Source organism: Akanthomyces muscarius, chromosome 5 (assembly GCF_028009165.1).
Source record: "Akanthomyces muscarius strain Ve6 chromosome 5, whole genome shotgun sequence".
Lineage (NCBI taxonomy): Eukaryota > Fungi > Ascomycota > Sordariomycetes > Hypocreales > Cordycipitaceae > Akanthomyces > Akanthomyces muscarius.
Genome location: NC_079245.1, coordinates 2,217,538 through 2,234,651, shown reverse-complemented (window position 1 = coordinate 2,234,651; position 17,114 = coordinate 2,217,538). Strand labels below are relative to the sequence as shown.

Genomic DNA, 17,114 nt, shown 5'->3' with positions numbered 1-17,114 from the left:
GTAAGGCTGCGCCACCCCTGCCTGTCCTTGGCCAGAGGAACTCCACATGGCTTTTCTCGTACAATCATACCGAATAGGAAAAGCTCACACCGCAAGGCGACATCGCCTACCAGAACCCTCCGGACTCACCATCTTCGCTTTGCGCTAATCCGATTCACCAACCAACTACGTAGTTAGCAATTACCTCTCTCGGCAGCCACCGGATTATCCTTGCTTTATTCGCAAGGTTTCAGGCCTAGCAGACGGCGTGAATACAACAGCCCCCGAAATGACAGCACTTGGCGCGGCATGTCTCGCTCGGTCAAGGCTTAATTGAGCAACGAGCTCATCTCCGTGTCTTTCATGCAATGGCTCAGACTCGTCAATGATGCGCAAGGCTTCAGCTCGCTGGTTTGCAACTCGCCTAAATTCGCAAAAGAGCGAGCCACGAGTATTCACGCCCTCGGGCGGCCGTCACCGTCCAAGTATAAAGCCATGCCGACAGCTCACCCTGTTGCCAATAACTTCCTCACCACCAACGCCACAATCTACTTGCCTTTACAAACAAAGCACCCTCAGCAACTACAAAGCCCACGATGAAGTTGGCCGGCCTTGTCACTGCACTCTTCGCCGCGGGTGGCCTCGCCACCCAGAGCTGCCCAAGCAACCCCCCCGTCACCGGGCCCAACACCAGCGCACCCGTCGTTCCCGCCGTATGCAAGACGGTCAATCCCGTCTGCACCAGCTACCAGGAGAAGCTGTACCACATGAAGATGTACTACAACCGCAAGAACGGCACCACTCCCGAAGAGTTCAACCGCTACTGGGCCTATGAGCACGGCAAACTCACCCAGCAGTTCCATATCCGCATCGGCGTCATCAAGTACATGCAGGTATGCCAGTATTTTCTTCTTTTTCCTGATACCGATCCTCCTTTCTGTACTTGCATAATGAAACCAACCTAACCCCGTATCTTAGTACCATTCTACTCCCGAGTTCCGCGACCAGGGCAAAGTCGATGGTGCCCCGCCAATTCTCGAGTATGACGGATCTTCAGAGTACTGGGCCCGTGACACGCAGACCTTTATGAACATGCTGTCGGATAAAGAGTACCAGACCAAGATTGCGCCCGACGAGGCCAACTTCCTCGACCCCCAGTCCGTTCGGCTGATCATTGGCGTCGACTACGTTGTCGTGGAGAACCAGAACGCCGTCACCGAACATGGCCGAACCTTTTAAAGTCAGCGACATCCAATGAACTGGACAACAAAACCTTGGCACGGAGCGTGCTAGAAATTCTGACAAGTAGAGCGGAGAGGCATCGGGTAAGCTGAAAAGTCAATGAGAAGCGTGCTGTGGTAGTATCGTGGCGCGGCGTCGATGACACAAGCAGGGGACATGGGCAGGCCGTGGTAGATAATAGAGGATTATAGACTATCTACGTTAATTATAAAACAAAACACAATTTTTACTGAAAATTGATGACCGCCGGAGGGGAGCCACGGCCCCTGCCAGCAGCTAGAGTTCAGGCGACGGAGTCACTGTTTAGGACTCTGTTGGCAGTCAACAAGATGACAGGGCTATAGGCTCTGTCACTATATTTATATGCAAAGAGAATTAGCGGAATAGTTGTCGATTTCAGTCTAAGACGTAGGAATTATCCGCTCTATTTCCAGGCCGTTATTCTGGCACGTGGGTACCGTCAAGGATGATGGCGGCAATGCCGGAACCAGCGTAACGAATTGCTGATCTAGTCTAGGAGGGAGGTGCAGGTGCCTTGTTACACGTCGTCTTTGACAGTGGTAGTGCTTCGGCACCCGTAACATCTATCCAGTCCGAAGGGATGATGGCGCCGGTCCAGGCCGGCCCAGACTCGACGTGCTGGACCCATGCGTCGACTGACTGGTACTTTTTCATTGCCATTCTCTTGGAAGTGTCGGCGCAGGTCGCAGAGAATGTAATGCCTAGAAGTAAAAGAGGGCGTGAGTTAGTGTATGTCTACCAGCTGGGGGGTAAGTTGGGGGGGGGGGGGGGGTTGCATACCTTCGAACGCCCACGCGTCTCCGTTTCCGCCGCTCGACCCGTAGTTGTCAATCATATTGAGCACTTTAAGATCGCGAATGTCGACCTCGTCTTTGCCAAAGGCGTCCTTCAGATTAATTGTGCCCGTCGTGATGCAGCCGGGGTCCACATTCTCTCCGAGGTCGATGTTTTTGCTCTCGCCGAGGGTAAAGGCCAGTGCGTCCCACGTTCCGCCCCAGTACTTGTTGGTCACCCTGAACTCGTAGGCCAGCTCTTTGATCGTGGCGCAGGGAGGCGAAAAGGCCCAGTCTCCAGGCACAATCGGGAAGGTGGCGACGGTCTTGGTCTCGAGCTTTGCCGTGAACCAGCCCCCGGGATGTCCGTACCACGCATTCAGACCGACGAGCTTGTCGTCCTTGGCCTCGAAGCCGGGATCGGCACAGTCTGCGCGGATCTGAATATCTGCGTTGGAGACAATGAAGATTAGCCTCCAGAAAAGACACGTTCAATCCACCCCTCTTACCTTGGACCTGCCACTTGTCATTGTACACATTGCCGCCAATGTAAAACGGTGGGTTGAAAATCCCCGCGGCATTCAGAGTGATTTTGTCGATACCGGTGACGTCGATTTCGTCCTTTTGAAATGATGCTTGCATGTCGACCTTGGCCCAGTGATGGCTTCCCCAATACGGCTGTGTTGCAACGTGCAGAGTTGCCTTACCAGCCGGGCCCTCGAGAGTGGCGCCAATGTCATCATAGCTTCCAGAATAATAATGGTTGGCGAAAGCGACGCCGAGCTGGATATTCTTGATCTTGCGGCAGGGTTTTGGTACGTTTTGCGTCTGGAGAATGTGGCGGGCCCGCTCGCAATCGAATTGATTTGGTGCTGGAGTTGCTGTAGCAAGTGTATAGGTCAGCAAAGACGGTGGTTTCGGTCGCTGAGTAGTTTCTGAGCAATACCTTGCCGACGGCTCAGCGTCGCGACATCTCTGAACATGGACCTCTCGCTAATATGCATTCTCGAGAGCAACGTAGCGAGAATGGCAACACAGTTGAGCTGGTCAAAGTTACCCGCCAGCAAGCTGGTCGTTTCCTCTTCGGTGGTCGCCGGCAGCGGTTGGGCTCTGAGCCGCTCCTGGAGCGCGTTGAGTGCCTCTTCCTGCACAGGCTCCTCAACATGGTTCCGCTCGTAGTCAGCGTGCGTCCATGTGCCCAACTGACCCCTCTCGTGCTGGGCATACATCTGCAGAGCGGATATCATCGTGCCCGTACGGCCGAATCCGGCGCCGCACCATACCAGCGTGCCACCGGTGCCACGATGCCTGACGAAAGCCTCCCAGCCCTGTTGGAAATCCTCCGCGGTTGCGGCGTGGAAGTCTTCGACGGGGAGAGGGGTATAAGCAATTCCAGCATCCGCAAGGGCCTTCTTGATCGCTTCGTTGTTGGCTTCGTGATTCGCGCTGATGACGTGGGTGATGCCGTATTTCTTGAAGATCTCGATAGTCTCGGGAGTTATCTTCTGATCCGAATCGTTACCGTCGTAGTAGGGAGACGACGAGCGAGCGAGCACGTCCCCGGGCGACATGTGATCCCTGACAAACTGGAATTCATGGAGCCCTCCCTTTTCTGCGTCTACGATGACTGTGCCTGCTGCTATGGAACGGCGAGTGAGCGAAATTACACAGTTATTTCCCTAGGTCAAAACTTACCCGAGGTCATGTCCTCATAGCCATTGGCCGGAGCTGCATGGACAGCTATCGCAGCCCAGGCAAGCGCCAGAAGTGCCTTGCCGAGAAGCATAATGTCGAGTCAAAAGAACAGTATATTTTTCTAGAGCGAGAGTCGTAAAATATGAAATGCTGAATGAATGATGACTTTCGAAGTCTGATTATCGATGAGTTTGATGCTAGTTGGCGCGGCTGCCCCTATATATAGCTGCTTCGTATCCAACGGCTTGAGTATGCGCGTATGGTATGGAACCTGGCCATCCTATACACGCCATCATGACAACAGAAACTGACATGGATGATCCGCCCAGAAGCTCGTAATGCGGCATTGACGGCCGAGATTACAGCTGAGGCGGTACAGCGACGGAACACCTCGAACAATATGCACATGGGAAGACAACGACATGCACGATGGACCTAGTTGTCAAATGACTTTTCTTGGCATAGCGAAGAAGTGGTCGGATGTACAAGGACGAGATAGGCCCGGCATTGCTACGGGCGCGCTGTACGGGACGCCTGGCAAACAGCATGACCAGCATTTGAGTCGCGGCAAAGCGCCCCACGAGCTTCGATCTTGCAACGTTTCTCGGGTTCGAACCGGCGTCATATCCACCGTAATTTGGGTTACGCCTCGTCGAGAGATGACAGAATCTGCCGATCGTGAACCCATTGCTGCTGTCTTCTTGACAGTGGTCACGCACTTTAAGAAACTAAAATAATATTCTGGAAATCGAGAACTCTATGGGTGGCCATTATAAAACATACACTTGCGAAGTTTGGCTCTACAAAGTACCTTGGGGCGTTGGCAATGAGCGGCTTCTTACAGAAGGCGCGTCCCAGGACCGCTCTCTTTTTTGCCTCTCGCATGGCACGTCAAACAGAGCAAACGGCCCAAGCCGGCGCGGCCGTGTTCTTCGGCAGTTTTGTGTCAGGCAACCGGCCAGTATGTTCTCGGTAGATATTAGTTCGCCTAATAAAGAGTGGCTACATACAAAGGCTAATATAAGCTTAACTGACTCGTGTCGCTGCCGCCACGGGACATTGCCCGGATTTACCTACCTATTGAGGCGACACTTGAATTATCCGAAGGAACTTACTCAGAGAGATTTGCCGTTCGAGCCCATAATTTATGTGAATTAATTGAAACCATTAGATGAGGTGCATACAATTGGCGTGCGACCAAGTAGCAACACTCCCTATCCCAGCCACGGCAGAGGCAGTGCCCTTTCTCTTTTCACATCAAGCCAGGCTCGGTTCATCTGATTTTATCAAGACAGGAGAGAGAACAATGGCATATCAACGAAATATATCGCTGCTAATGCGGTCGCTTCGGTATTCCTATCATGTTAGCGCATACCGCTTAAGTAGCAGTACCAAACCTCCATCACGTTGTCAAACTCACCCACCCCAGTCCTTAAAATGGCCCCTGCTTACTGACCACGCGGAAGAATCCGGAAGAACAAAAACATCCCATCGCAGACACATTTTGCCACAGCTACAAGCCAGCATCGCCCGAGGCGTTGTTGCGGCGAACCCGGATGCGCTCCAGAGTCGCTGGAGCGGCGCGGCTTATAGACGCCCACGACGGCACAGCGTTGCCGAGATGTGACTTGTCGGAGGATTCGGAAGCCATTCCGTCTGATGAAGTCGGCTGACGGGTCGCACCCACTTGTCAGTCCTACCCTGGTCTTAGCAGCGTTTCACACCACAAATAGCACTTATATAGCCCTGTTCTTTGTTTTACAAACATGGCAGATCCGCTGCTTTTGCCCGAAATCGTTGCGCTTGTGCCGTCTTTGCTGGCCCTGGACAGTGGAATTTTGCCGTACGCGGTTCGGCACTTGTATGCTCGACTGTCGTTCAAAGGCGTCACTCAAAAGAAGCAGACACGAGTTCAATTTTACGCCCAAGTTTCTGGAGCAAATTCTAATGAGTCTACTTTGAGACACAGCAACAGGAACAGTTCAGCAAACGAACGAGGCACTGCGCTCCACAAAGGAGCAAGAGACAAAATCCAAGTACTTCAACATGTATTAACTTCGGTTCCACCTGCAGCGCAACTTGCGTCATTGCCGTAGAAGGCTTTCGCTTAGAGCAAAATCATACCGCTGCACCTATTCATCAAATGTACGACGTTGCTCACGCCGCTCCTCGCGAAGTTCGTACCGCTGTCTGATTGCTTTCTTCCTCACCTGTTGGAAAGTCCCCGACCATGTCTTCAACGCACCTGACAAGCTCCGGCGGCATAATGTACTTTTCTCTTGGGAAGCCTGACAGGCCGGCTTCGGCGCACCAGCTGTGCTGCTGAGGAGGCGTGTTGCGCGTAGAGCAGATGTGATACTGCGGACCGACCAGGCAGAGCCTCGGGAATCTTCCCCGTCCGGGCCGGGAAGGATCCAATAACCTGTACTCCTCTGTCCGATGCTGCATCACAGTGGGAAATGCGAACAGACGGCCGTCTGGCATCATGACAGTCCCTGGTTCTTGGAGTGCAGGCGCACCGCAGACATCTTCTTCGCCATATATTTCCCTCAAAGACTCAAATACATAGATGCCGGCCGGGGGAGCAAGAGGCTCATGAGGGCTCGAGCGAAGGTCAGTCCTCCACCAGTGCGCAGCCGGGTCCAGGTCGGCTTCGACACTGAAGGACAAGGGGCCAGATGACTCAGTCATATTCTCCGCTCCGAAATACACAACAGTCGCGGCCACAACATGCTCATTAGGCAGACCTATTAGTTGCCAGCATGTAGCATCTTCAGTCGGGGCTTCCCGGGGTCAGCTCGATGCTGCCAATCTCGACAATGATTTGAAGTCCCTTGCCTGCGAAATTCTTCTCAATGGACAAAGTGTAAAACTTGTGGTCAACTTTTGGAGGAAGCAGCGCAGGCCTTTTTCGCGGACTATCCGTCGACCAGGCACTACAGCGTTGTTGTTCTTGCCTAGTTTCCAGTCGTCGTAGGTGAATAACCTTCCTGGTTCGGGATGCAGCTACTTTAAACAAACGAACAGTTCTTGTCTGCCGATGTTGTCGAATTGTACATTGTCTTCGCCGTCGCCTTCTGTCTCGGCGAAGAAGGAGCTTCTCCGCGCCCTTTGCGCCATTGTGACGAAGACGCAAACTTGAGGTATTGCAAAATATGAAACAATACGGCCAGTTTCTGTCGGAGTTTAGTAAAAAAAGCACTTTTATATTAGTCAAGTGGCAATCCTTTAGCAATGGCGATGTTGGTAATTCGAAGAGAAATTGGCAGGTAGTGCAAGGCAACAGTGTAGCCTCAACAGGCTAAGTGATTACAGAAACGCCACAAGCGATATGATGAGGGCAACTAATTGAAAATTACTGCATTCCCAATTTTTTTTTTTTTTTTTTTTGAGGGGCGGGGACTGCAACCAAGCAACAACAAGATGAAGAATTCCCCCGAGTGTTCCATTCCTCAATTTGACAATAGTATGCAGTTTAATTGTAAATACTACAAGTGAATTGCCGACTCTAGCGCATCGCACGTGATAGCTAGCTAGCAACTAACTTAAGATGGCGATCGTCCTAGACTGTAATAATCAACACCAACGTTGTTCGCTACTTCTAAAATGCATGTAATGTGACGTCCATCTTAGCCCACCGTCCCCTACCTCGGCTACTGGATAAAGACTCTCGTGTTTAGCTAGAGCGCCAATATACGAAAGGAAAACGACCCAGGGATGAGCAGCTGGCGACTACGTCATGAGCCAACATCAGTTTCTTGCCGCCAAGGGTTCTGGCCAGCCGCCCGATCGGGCCGAAGCGTTGAGCGCTTCCAGCAGGCGAGTGAGGCCGCTAACAAAGGCAAAGTGTGACAATTGTCGGGACAGAAAGATCAAGGTGCGTCTTTGTTCTTCCTTTCCTTCTTCTCTCCTCGTTTTCAACCCTTTTTGGTCTTTTCCCCAACGTTAGGCGCATCTCCAACGTTGGCCATGGTCTGATAGGTTTCCCCCAATTAGTGCGACAACACACTCCCACGATGCATGCGATGTGTCAAGAGTAACCTGCCATGCCGAAAGTCTAGAAAGGAGCTACAATTTGTGTTTGCCGACCCCTCGGCTGCGGCGCACACACCAGCAGCGACTCGTCAGCGCGCCGCCCAAGAGATCGCGAGGCGGCTTCCTACTGCGAGTCCCTTTGGCGCCCCGTCCATCCGGCGTTCCGCCATTGTGAATCAATGCTGCACCACTCTGTTCCCGAGCGACCCGACCGGATGGACGTCCGATACCATGAGCATCATGAATGTGCTTCAGGGCAGGGACACCGCAGCCGACACCGTGGCCCTGGCTGCGTCTTACCGTCTCGTCGTGGACCAAGATCCCAGTCTCCGTGCGTATAGCCTGGAGGCGTACTGCCGAGCCGTGTCGCAAATGAGATTCCTGGCCATGGATTTCAAGAAGAATTGGAGAAGGCTTTTGGAATCATCACTGCTGCTGTTTTTGTACGAGGTAAGTCGCTGTTCAGCAGCTCCACCTGGGGACCTTTGTTTGGCCTTGTTTCCTAAGAAATCTTTTCGTTGACTTTTACGGTGCCAGGCGAATCTTGATGATGTAGGTCGCTTTCTTTTGATCTCTGATTTTCCCAGCTAGTTTTGCCTCTCATGGGCGTCATTATCCCGTCACGCACAAACCCTGGTTAACTAATATGGTGAAAGATTATCCAATACCCAGCAGTTACCCTTGGCACTGATAGCCATCTAACAGGGATGACTTCAGTCTTGAAACTGGTCGGCCCCGCCGCTTTTCAGACCGAACCACTCCACGGTTTCTTTTTATGCGCCAGGTTTGCTCTTGTGAGTGCCTCAGCCCCCTCGAATGCCACTATGGTTGTTTGTGAAAGGGAATACGCTAATCTGGGCATTTCTGGCTGTCGGTAGATATATCAATACTGCACGAGCAAATGGGACATGCTGTTTGTATTGCAGCCAGACTGGCTCGCAATTCCCTTTGCCAAGATCCCAAAGACCTTGCTTCACAAGGTGTTGGATATCAGAGGGCAGCTCGTCGTTATGAGACACCGTCTGCCGTTGGAATGCCAACCTGTGCCGCGATATCAACACTCTCCGAGTTTTTGCAAAACTTGCCACGACATGCGCTACCTGCTCGGCCAACTTCATGATCAGCTCGACGGATGGATCGACGAGCTGGAAGAGCAGATGCCGCATCTGGTAGGAGTGGCCACGGCCCAAGATGGCCGCACGGCGCTGAGCAAGCCGGCGTTTCGCAACCCCGGCGAGACCCAGGCGCTGGCGCAGTACTGGGTGGTGCGGCTCGCCATCTACCTCACGACATGGCGGATGTCGCGCATGCCGTTAGAGGCGTGCCGGGCCGGCGCGGCGGAAGACATGCGGCGCCGGGACGAGGCGTACCTCGCGGCTGTCCGCGCGTCTCTGCGCACCGCTGCGTACTGCATGGGTCCGGGCACGGGGTCGTGGCATCGTAAGATGTGGGTGGAGCTGGCAGAAGAGATGAGACTGTATTGTGACAGGAGAGGCGGCTTGGGCAACATTGAAGACAAAGTTGTGCGCCTGCAGGAAGACATCAACTCAGGCTGGGACGCAGATGGCCTGACGAAGCCTCTGGTGAGCGAAGGCGATGGAAGATACTTTGTATAGATGCGGCTACCTTGGATCTATTCATCTTTGAATTAGTCTGCCAGCCCCTTATCTCTACAGAAATCATGTGCGCAACTGGACACATTCGTTCCTTCACCAGCGTCTCGTCAAGAGCCCATCTCAGTATTAAACCTGCACTTGTGCCCGAATTCAAACAGCATCTATGCAACTCAAGTTCTTTCCTCGCGCGCATCTATCTGGGCCATTTTAATGATAAAATATGGTCTTTTTTCCTCGAAGTGCATATGGACCCCCAGCATCGACGGCCACGCCCCCTCCTGTCGTCATGCTCAGCTTTGGCATTGCCAGCCACGTTGGCTGAGCACCTCAAGTCCTATCCGTATAACCTCGCACCGCGTTTCTGGGTATCACCGCAATAATCGAAAACCGTCGTCAAGATCGAAATAAATGAAATGAAATTTTGATAGTAAATAGTGACATGTGTCGTCCATGCAAACGCCGCAAGCAATCTCGCCCGTAAAAGTCTTCTGTCCTCTGCTCCCAGTTGTCTCTTCGTAATTGTACAAATTTCGTTTTTTTCTTTTGGGCATTTTTGAATCTTCTTTCCACATAATTCAACCAATCAGGCAATCAGGCAATCAAGCGTGCAAACGTGCGAGTGTGCAAGCGTGCACACATGCAACGATTATCTTCTCGCTCGCTTCTCTCTGTCATTCGGTAGATTGCCCGATCCCTCCTCGCTGCGTCTCTTGCGTCCGCGGTCCTCGCGATGGCCACGATCATCGGGCCGCTGCCCGCCACCGCCACGGCCGCCGCCTCGGCTGTTGCTGTTGGTATTGCCAGGCCAGTCCGGTCCTGCACCCGGCCCACGGGGTCCTTGATGTTGTTGTTGCTCACCGCCAGGAGCAGCATCGCCACCCAGGGAACGTCGATCGCGGTACTCGCCGTGTCCACCGCTTTTGCCATCGCGCTCCTGGCTGCGAGGGCGTCCCGATCGGCCCGACCGCTCACGGTTGTTGTTGTTGTCTCGGTAGCCGCGGCTCTGCTCTCGTCCACCGCCGTCACCATTGGCAGGGCCCTTGGGAGCGTCCATCCAGCGCGCGTGCTCTGGCCCAGAGGTGGAGGGCTGCGATCCGCCGACGAGCACCTGTGCATCCGAGTTGCCACCCAGCATTTGGCGAGACTGGTGCTGTCGACTGTGACTGTTTCCACGGCTGCTGCCGTCCAGAGAGCCCTGCTGAAGAGCATTATTGATGCCCGCTAATTGGCGACGACCACCCCGATGTCTGTCGGATGATGCTGAAGGTCCCGTTGGGATGCTTCCCTCACCACCACGGCTCTGACCCGGTGGAGGACCAGGAGGCGGCGGCGGCGGAGGCGGAGGCAGGGCTGACTTGTTGTCAATCTTGGCCAGACGATCCGGATGAACGCCGCTTGGTGTGCCAGCGTTCTCGCCGTTGGGTCCCCCTTGTTTTCTAGACTGGCCACTCTGCGATGGAGGAGCTGTTCCCGGCGTGCTTGTCTCGTATCCGCCACGCCGGCCGCGGCCTGATGCTGGGCCTGAGGGTGGTTGCCGTTCTATAATTGGCGTCTGACTTTGGTCGGACGAGATAGTGCGAACATCCTGCTGAGCCGCTGGTCCGGTAGGAGTAGCTTGCCCGCCTCTAGTGGCACCGCGACCTCGTGGTCGAGGACCTGACGGCGTTTCTGGTCCGGTAGAGACAGGATTGAGTCGGCCATAGTTGGGGTCCTGGTAGCCTGCGTGCTGGCGCTTCTCCGAGTCAGGGCCGCGCGGAGCTCCGTAAAACGCCTCCGAGCGATCCGGGCCCTTGTCACCGCGGGAAGAACTAGATGCGCCTGGCGAGCGGTCTCGGTTGCGACCCTGGGATCGATGATCAGCACTATGCCCACGCCCATGCCTCTCATCCAAGTTGCTAGGTGTTCCGGCAGCACTTTGCTCGCCATGGCGACCCGCGCGTCGCGGGGACTGAGTTCTTGGAGTTCGGTCACGATCGCGATCACGGCCGTCGTACTTAGCGACCCGCGCTGACGACTTCTCTTCGCGCTGCTCCAGTAGAGCTGCGCGCTCCGGATTGACATTGTCCAAGCTGCCAGCTGGCTCTGGTCGTCGAGGCTTGGGTCGGTCCAACTCTTGTCCACTACGTTGCGTTTTGGCAGTGTCATCTTGAGCAAACAGTGCTGCGCGCTGAGGGTTCATCGGAGGCTCTGCTTGGCCACCTGGAGACGCTGGCGATGGAGCTGTTGTTTCTTCGTTTCCGCGTGCACTTCTAGGATTACGCGGTTGTCGTTCATGCTCTCTCGTTTTGCTTGTCTCTCCGCTGACACCGTCTCGCTGTCGTTCCCGTTCGCCGCGTCCCTCTCGGTTATCGCGTGGCTCGCGTCGGTTCCGACCATCCCTGCTTTCTCTGCCCTCATGCCCCTCCCTGCTCTCTCTGCCATCACGTCTCTCGTGGCCGCGCGACTGATTAAATCGCTCGGGCGTGTAGTGACCAGGAATAGGCACATCCGGACGTGTAGGGAGATTGGGTCTATCGGGAAGATTGAGGCCTCTATCTGTCTTCGGCCCTGTTTTCGGAGTCGATGAGCGCGATTGGCCAGAAGTAGGGGTTTCCTCCTTCGCTGCCTCACGGCCAACTCCACCTCGCGATGGCCTAGCAGGCAAGTTGTCTCTTCCCGGGCCGACAGGCGTGACACCCGATTTCTTGTGCTTCGAGTCATGAACTTCGCCATCCTCTTCTTCTCCAGTCTTCGACGCGTTGATCTTAGCAGCGACAGGTTTGAAGTCTGGCGCCGTGGCACGCAGGCTCGGTGGAGCGGACTTGTCGGTTGTCTTTGCGCCGACGTCCGCGTTGGTACGGAACACCTGCACCAGAACCCACTTGCCCTTTCTTTTGTTCAACTCCGACAGAGCACCTTGTGCAGGAACAGCCAAGTCCACACGTCCTCCAAGCTCGTCACCGGGTGCAAAGTTCTTGTCGCCCTCTTGATCCGTAATTTTCTTCAGCTGTGTCGTGAACTGAGAAGCCATGAAGTCGATAGCCGGGAAAAAGTCGACCACAGACTTCAGCACAGTAATGCCGTTGCGGATGTGCATCCATTCGCTACCGCCCATGCAAGATTTCAGGGCACTATTTAGATTCTTGTGCCAGCCAAACAGCAAATCTCTAAATTGTGCATGCTCCACGAATGTCAAAGGCTTGCCATCGTCGTCCACCGTAAGCGCGAATCCACGCAGACCGCTCTCACGAGGCCCAATACCTTCCATGTCGTACGCCCCTTGCGGTTTCTGAGCCTTCGCTGTCCTAGCCCCCGGAGGGGGGGCATTCTTGTGCCATCTGGAGAGATCCTGCAGAATAAGTTTGAAGAAGCGTCCAAGGTACTCGGCCTCGCGAACGCTGCATGTAAAAATTAGTGTTCGCAGGCGGTTGGCGTTGAATAGTCGGTTGTAAAATGACATGAGCCTGAAACCTGGCGCGTTATTGTCGTGCAGCAGTCTGACGAAACGGAAGGCGAATTCCGTGTCTGCAGGCGAAAGAAGCACACGAGGCAAGATGCACTGCTCAAGCAGCACATCGGAAATGGCATCTGCTTTGGCCGTGGGGACAAACGACGACTGGAACAAATTCGTGAGGTATTCATTCCAGTTTGCCTGTGTCTTGACGTGCTTTTTGCGATCTTCTAGAAGATTGATTTGCAGTTGAGTCAACTCCTTTCGTTTCTCGGTGCGCATCTCTTGGCCACGGCGTGTCATGTCGCTGCGGTCACGAAGAAGTGCAGACTCTTCGGCTTTGAGGCGATCGGCCTCCGACTTGTAGATGTCGGCAGGACAGTAGATATCACCCAGCTGGAGAGCCCAGAATGTCGTAGGAAGTTCCGGCGTTATCTTCTCCCAGACTTCGGGGCCCGCGCTCGCCTTGACAACATCCGTGAGCGACTGTAACGAGGCCCCGATTTGGGCAAATTGCGCTTGATTCTGATTAATTACAGCAGCCACATCAGGCGTGGATTCATCTGCTGCGGCCTTCTCCGCCATGGCCAAGTCGCCGTCTTTGTCAGCTTGAGCCGCGGCGTTCTTCGTGTTGTTGGCATCTTCCGTGTTCCAGTGGAAAACACGCTGAGACAAGCTCGCACGGCCGATGAGGAAAGCCAAGCTGACGTCGAGGCCATATGACTGCATCAACTCTGGTATCGAGGGCACGATGCTGTCGAATTCGGGCTGCTCAAGGTTGTTCCACAAGAAGTCGAGATATTGGATGAGTGTTTGATGCGAATCGTCGATGATGGAGGAGAGATATTTCAGATGCGCTTCATCCTCGGGGATCTGGAAGATTGTCGCCTGTCGGTACTGGGCGAGGTTGACTAGCAGACGTGGAGCGAGCCCGGAATCGGTCAGAGCTTCGATGAGGCGCTTCGAGCTTTTCGTGTTGTCGTACCGCTTGTCGCCTCCGCGGATGAGAGTGTGTTTGCGTAGGGACAAGAAACCGGCCATGGACAAAATTTGGTAATCGGTAAAGTCAATCAAGTCAACAATGCCACCCATGGAAGAGATGAGTTCCTTGAGAATAATGAGATCCGTCGAATTGCCATGGAACAACTGGTCGTTGACGTAAAGCAGAACAGGAGTGGCATTGAGAAGAGAGTACCGGCGAAACACCTTGCCAGTAAATCTGGACAAAGCCTGAAGCCATTTACTGGTTGTCAGGGCGTGATCGGCCTGCGTTCGGCTTCTGGACTTGCCGAGTGAGTTCATCAGCGACCAGACCAGGACATCATATGACAAGTCTGTGAAGTACTTGGCACATTCCACAAAAGCGTCGATGAGATTGGAATATGACTCAAGCTGCTCGAATGCGACCCTGAAAACAATACCCGGCGAAGAGTAGCTCGTCTTTGCTAGTTGCTTTGCCATTTCGCTCAAGTTTGTCAAAGAGACACGCTTCATGATACCTCTCGTATCTGCCGTAGCTCTGGCGAATGCCGTGCGCATAGCGGGAAGTCGGGAGGTTTGCCCTTCAAACCACTCGGCATAGAGCGCATAGCGAATCGTGACAGGGTATCGCTGAAGAAGATCCCAGATCGCATTCACAACCGCGGCGTTTGCCTGGGTATGGCTGAGGGCGGGAAGAAGAAGTCTCTTCAGTAAATCATGCCATCTCTTCAGGTTCTCGTCCGAGCCGTCTTGGGCCAAACTCATACTACCAATGCTAGCAAGCTTGGAGAGCAGCGCCTCGTCCTTGCCGATGCAGACACCCGAGATGTTGAGGAACGTATTACAAAGAGTGAAAACATCCTCAACTGTCTGACAAACGGGGACCTGGTCTGACCACTCATCCCAGTAAAAGCGATACGTTTGGTTCTCATTTGTGTCGTGCTTGTCGGGGAATGGCCAACGCCAAAACTTTTTGTCAGGAAGACGAGTCAGCTTGACGTTGCCCTTTGGAATACCAGTCTGGTCCAGGTCGGGTACACATTTTGTAGGGCACGTGATGTCGGTGGTTGATGTAGCTTTGCTGATATTGTAGACCTTTTCGACTGATATGTTGAGAATGCGATGGATTCGGTTGAGGACCTCAGGGAAGGTTTCCGGTATCCAAGGAAAGCGACCCAGGATGAACAGCGACTCGGGAATGGCACCAATAGTCAAAAGCTGCGTCAAGAAGGACACCTTTTGCTCCAGTGGTTCTGGTAGCTGCGTCTTGGAGTCCTTGGACTCTTCGGCAGCTTGCTTCGTCTCAGCTTCGGTCTTCTTGGGAGCTTCCCTGCGCACTGCGTTGGGGTTGTCGTCGTCGCCTTGTGGCAGTACACCAGCCATGAGCAGAGCATTCATTCCACCGCCTCTAGAAGCACGCTCTCTCTCCTCAATGTTCTTCATTTCTTTTTCTCTCACCCCCTCCATCTTATCATCCGCAGGGGAAAGATGTGGGTATAGATCCGTGAGAGAGATGAAACCTACCTTGACCAATAGAGCGGCAAGGTATAGCAGATTGGCCGGCAAGACATCACCTGCTGCACGAAGCTCCGAGTTGTAGAATCGAAGCTTGAATCCAAGTAGCTGAGCAGCGACCCGGTTGCCTGGAGGAGGCAAAGTGTTGGTTTCTTGGATCCATTGCTGCTCGAGATTCAACGAGCCGTCCTGGTTGTTTTCACCATTCGTGATTAAGGCTGTTTGAATGGCCTGCTCAGGCACCTCGCGACCTCCTAGCTCAAAGAATGCTGCTAGGTGAATCTGTCTTGCACGATTCCAGAACTCGGTATCTCGTAATTGTTTGGCTTCGGCGTTGGCTGCCTCATCATGGGGGCTGGTCATCCAACTGGAGTAATCAGGGTGTGCCCAAGTGGGAAGACCGGCCGAAAAAGAGGGGGACGTGAGCTTGAGCTGCGAGCGTGGCCACCAAGAGCTGATTCTCAAGAACTTCACGAAGAACTTGAATTGCTTGATCAAAACGGCGGCGGCCACGTCGAGAGTAACGTCCAAGACTCTGCCAACATCTAGGTCAAATGTGCCTATCAAGGCCTTTACTTTTTCGAATGTGTGTTGCGCAGCTTCCGGAGGTGGTGGAGGTACACTGCTTGTCGTGAATAGCTCAGTAATGAGCTTTGAGTAGCCTTCCGATTCCTCCCGCAGGAGGTTGTAGTTGGCTTGGCGATAGAGCAGATTTGTGGCTTGGCGAACGCCCAGTCTAGCAAAGGTGTCGCGAATAAGGCCAAGTTGCTGCAAGATGGGCGCATCGAGAACCTGGCGCATAAGCGCGGGGGAGACGCCTGTAGCCATGAGAAACTGTCGTAGAACTGGGTGATAAAGGTCGGAGTCGTTGTCCATGACGATGGCCAGTGAATCGAGAAACAGCGTATGCGGGGCAAAGGTAAATGAGTCCTTAATCACTTCCTTATTCTCGTCGCCAATGATTTCCCTAACGCAGGTGCCAGCATCTACGGGTGACAGCTTACCGCCCAAGACGCCATGTATAAACTCTTGAAGTAGGCTAGCCAGCTCCACGACATCAATGTCCTCGCGTGCCTGGATACCGCGGGAAACGACATGTTCTCTTCCAGCAGCGGCCCATTTCGCCACTTGCTCGTCCGTTATTATGTCAAAGTGATAGTTGGAAGGCTTTAGCGGCTTAGAAGGCTCGGGCTCTGACTGTTGTGGACGCGCGACTGCCGTCGCGGGTTGGGACGGAGTCTGCGCAGGGTTATTCTTGGTCGGTGATGACGGTACATTCACCGCGGATTGCCTGGAGGGCTGTGACAAAGCTTGTTGCGTGCCAGAGCCGGGCCGTTGGCGAGTGGGCGACGACTGAGGTTGCGGTTGGCCGTGCGTTCCGTTACGGCCATGCCCGTGCGACGATTCGCGGCGGCCAGAGCCTCCACGGTTCCGACCCCGGCCTCTGTTGTGACCGTCGTCTCGTTCGTGTTGTCCCATGGCCATGTCCGATGGCCGGTGTGGTGAAGGCCGGCCGGATTCACCGCCGGAGGGCCGATCCGATCTCTTGCGCTTCGGAGGCATCGCGGCTCGAAAGTGCAAGGAAAATATGAGACTAGATCATTGGCGCGCAAAGATGAAGTCTATGTAAAATGACTGATTTTGATCGAGGGGGAGATGAAACGGTTGTGCGAGCAAATGGGGGTTGCAGGCCGTCTGTTCAAGAAAAATCGATATGGTGGTCAGGGTGGCACGAAAGGGCAGAAAACAAAGGCTGTGGCTATCCGACAGAGGGTTACAAAGTAGTCCCAACCGCGTGTACGTCGCCAGTGATGCTATATTGGTAGT

The 17,114-nt window shown here is 54.0% G+C and overlaps 5 protein-coding genes across 5 annotated transcripts; 2 read left to right on the top strand and 3 right to left on the bottom strand.

Annotated features, from left to right (window-relative positions):
* Positions 1 to 575: 575 nt before the first annotated feature.
* Positions 576 to 1,218, top strand: LMH87_010035 (uncharacterized protein; the record flags this gene model as incomplete). The annotated part of the gene is made up of 2 exons (XM_056197129.1): positions 576 to 872; positions 958 to 1,218. The coding sequence occupies 2 exons, from the start codon at positions 576 to 578 to the stop codon at positions 1,216 to 1,218; spliced, it is 558 nt and encodes a 185-aa protein (XP_056054209.1).
* A 516-nt stretch (positions 1,219 to 1,734) lies between these two features.
* On the bottom strand, positions 1,735 to 3,801 carry LMH87_010034 (uncharacterized protein; the record flags this gene model as incomplete). The annotated part of the gene is made up of 5 exons (XM_056197128.1): positions 1,735 to 1,943; positions 2,023 to 2,463; positions 2,525 to 2,896; positions 2,962 to 3,654; positions 3,711 to 3,801. 5 exons carry the CDS (start codon positions 3,799 to 3,801, stop codon positions 1,735 to 1,737), a joined length of 1,806 nt encoding a protein of 601 aa, XP_056054208.1.
* A 2,682-nt stretch (positions 3,802 to 6,483) lies between these two features.
* On the bottom strand, positions 6,484 to 6,830 carry LMH87_010033 (uncharacterized protein; the record flags this gene model as incomplete). The annotated part of the gene is made up of 2 exons (XM_056197127.1): positions 6,484 to 6,646; positions 6,736 to 6,830. The coding sequence occupies 2 exons, from the start codon at positions 6,828 to 6,830 to the stop codon at positions 6,484 to 6,486; spliced, it is 258 nt and encodes an 85-aa protein (XP_056054207.1).
* Positions 6,831 to 7,449: 619 nt separating this feature from the next.
* On the top strand, positions 7,450 to 9,361 carry LMH87_010032 (uncharacterized protein; the record flags this gene model as incomplete). The annotated part of the gene is made up of 5 exons (XM_056197125.1): positions 7,450 to 7,587; positions 7,707 to 8,195; positions 8,283 to 8,297; positions 8,402 to 8,539; positions 8,624 to 9,361. 5 exons carry the CDS (start codon positions 7,450 to 7,452, stop codon positions 9,359 to 9,361), a joined length of 1,518 nt encoding a protein of 505 aa, XP_056054206.1.
* A 646-nt stretch (positions 9,362 to 10,007) lies between these two features.
* Positions 10,008 to 16,850, bottom strand: LMH87_010031 (uncharacterized protein; the record flags this gene model as incomplete). The annotated part of the gene is made up of 1 exon (XM_056197124.1): positions 10,008 to 16,850. One exon carries the CDS (start codon positions 16,848 to 16,850, stop codon positions 10,008 to 10,010), a length of 6,843 nt encoding a protein of 2,280 aa, XP_056054205.1.
* Between the last annotated feature and the right edge of the window lie 264 nt (positions 16,851 to 17,114).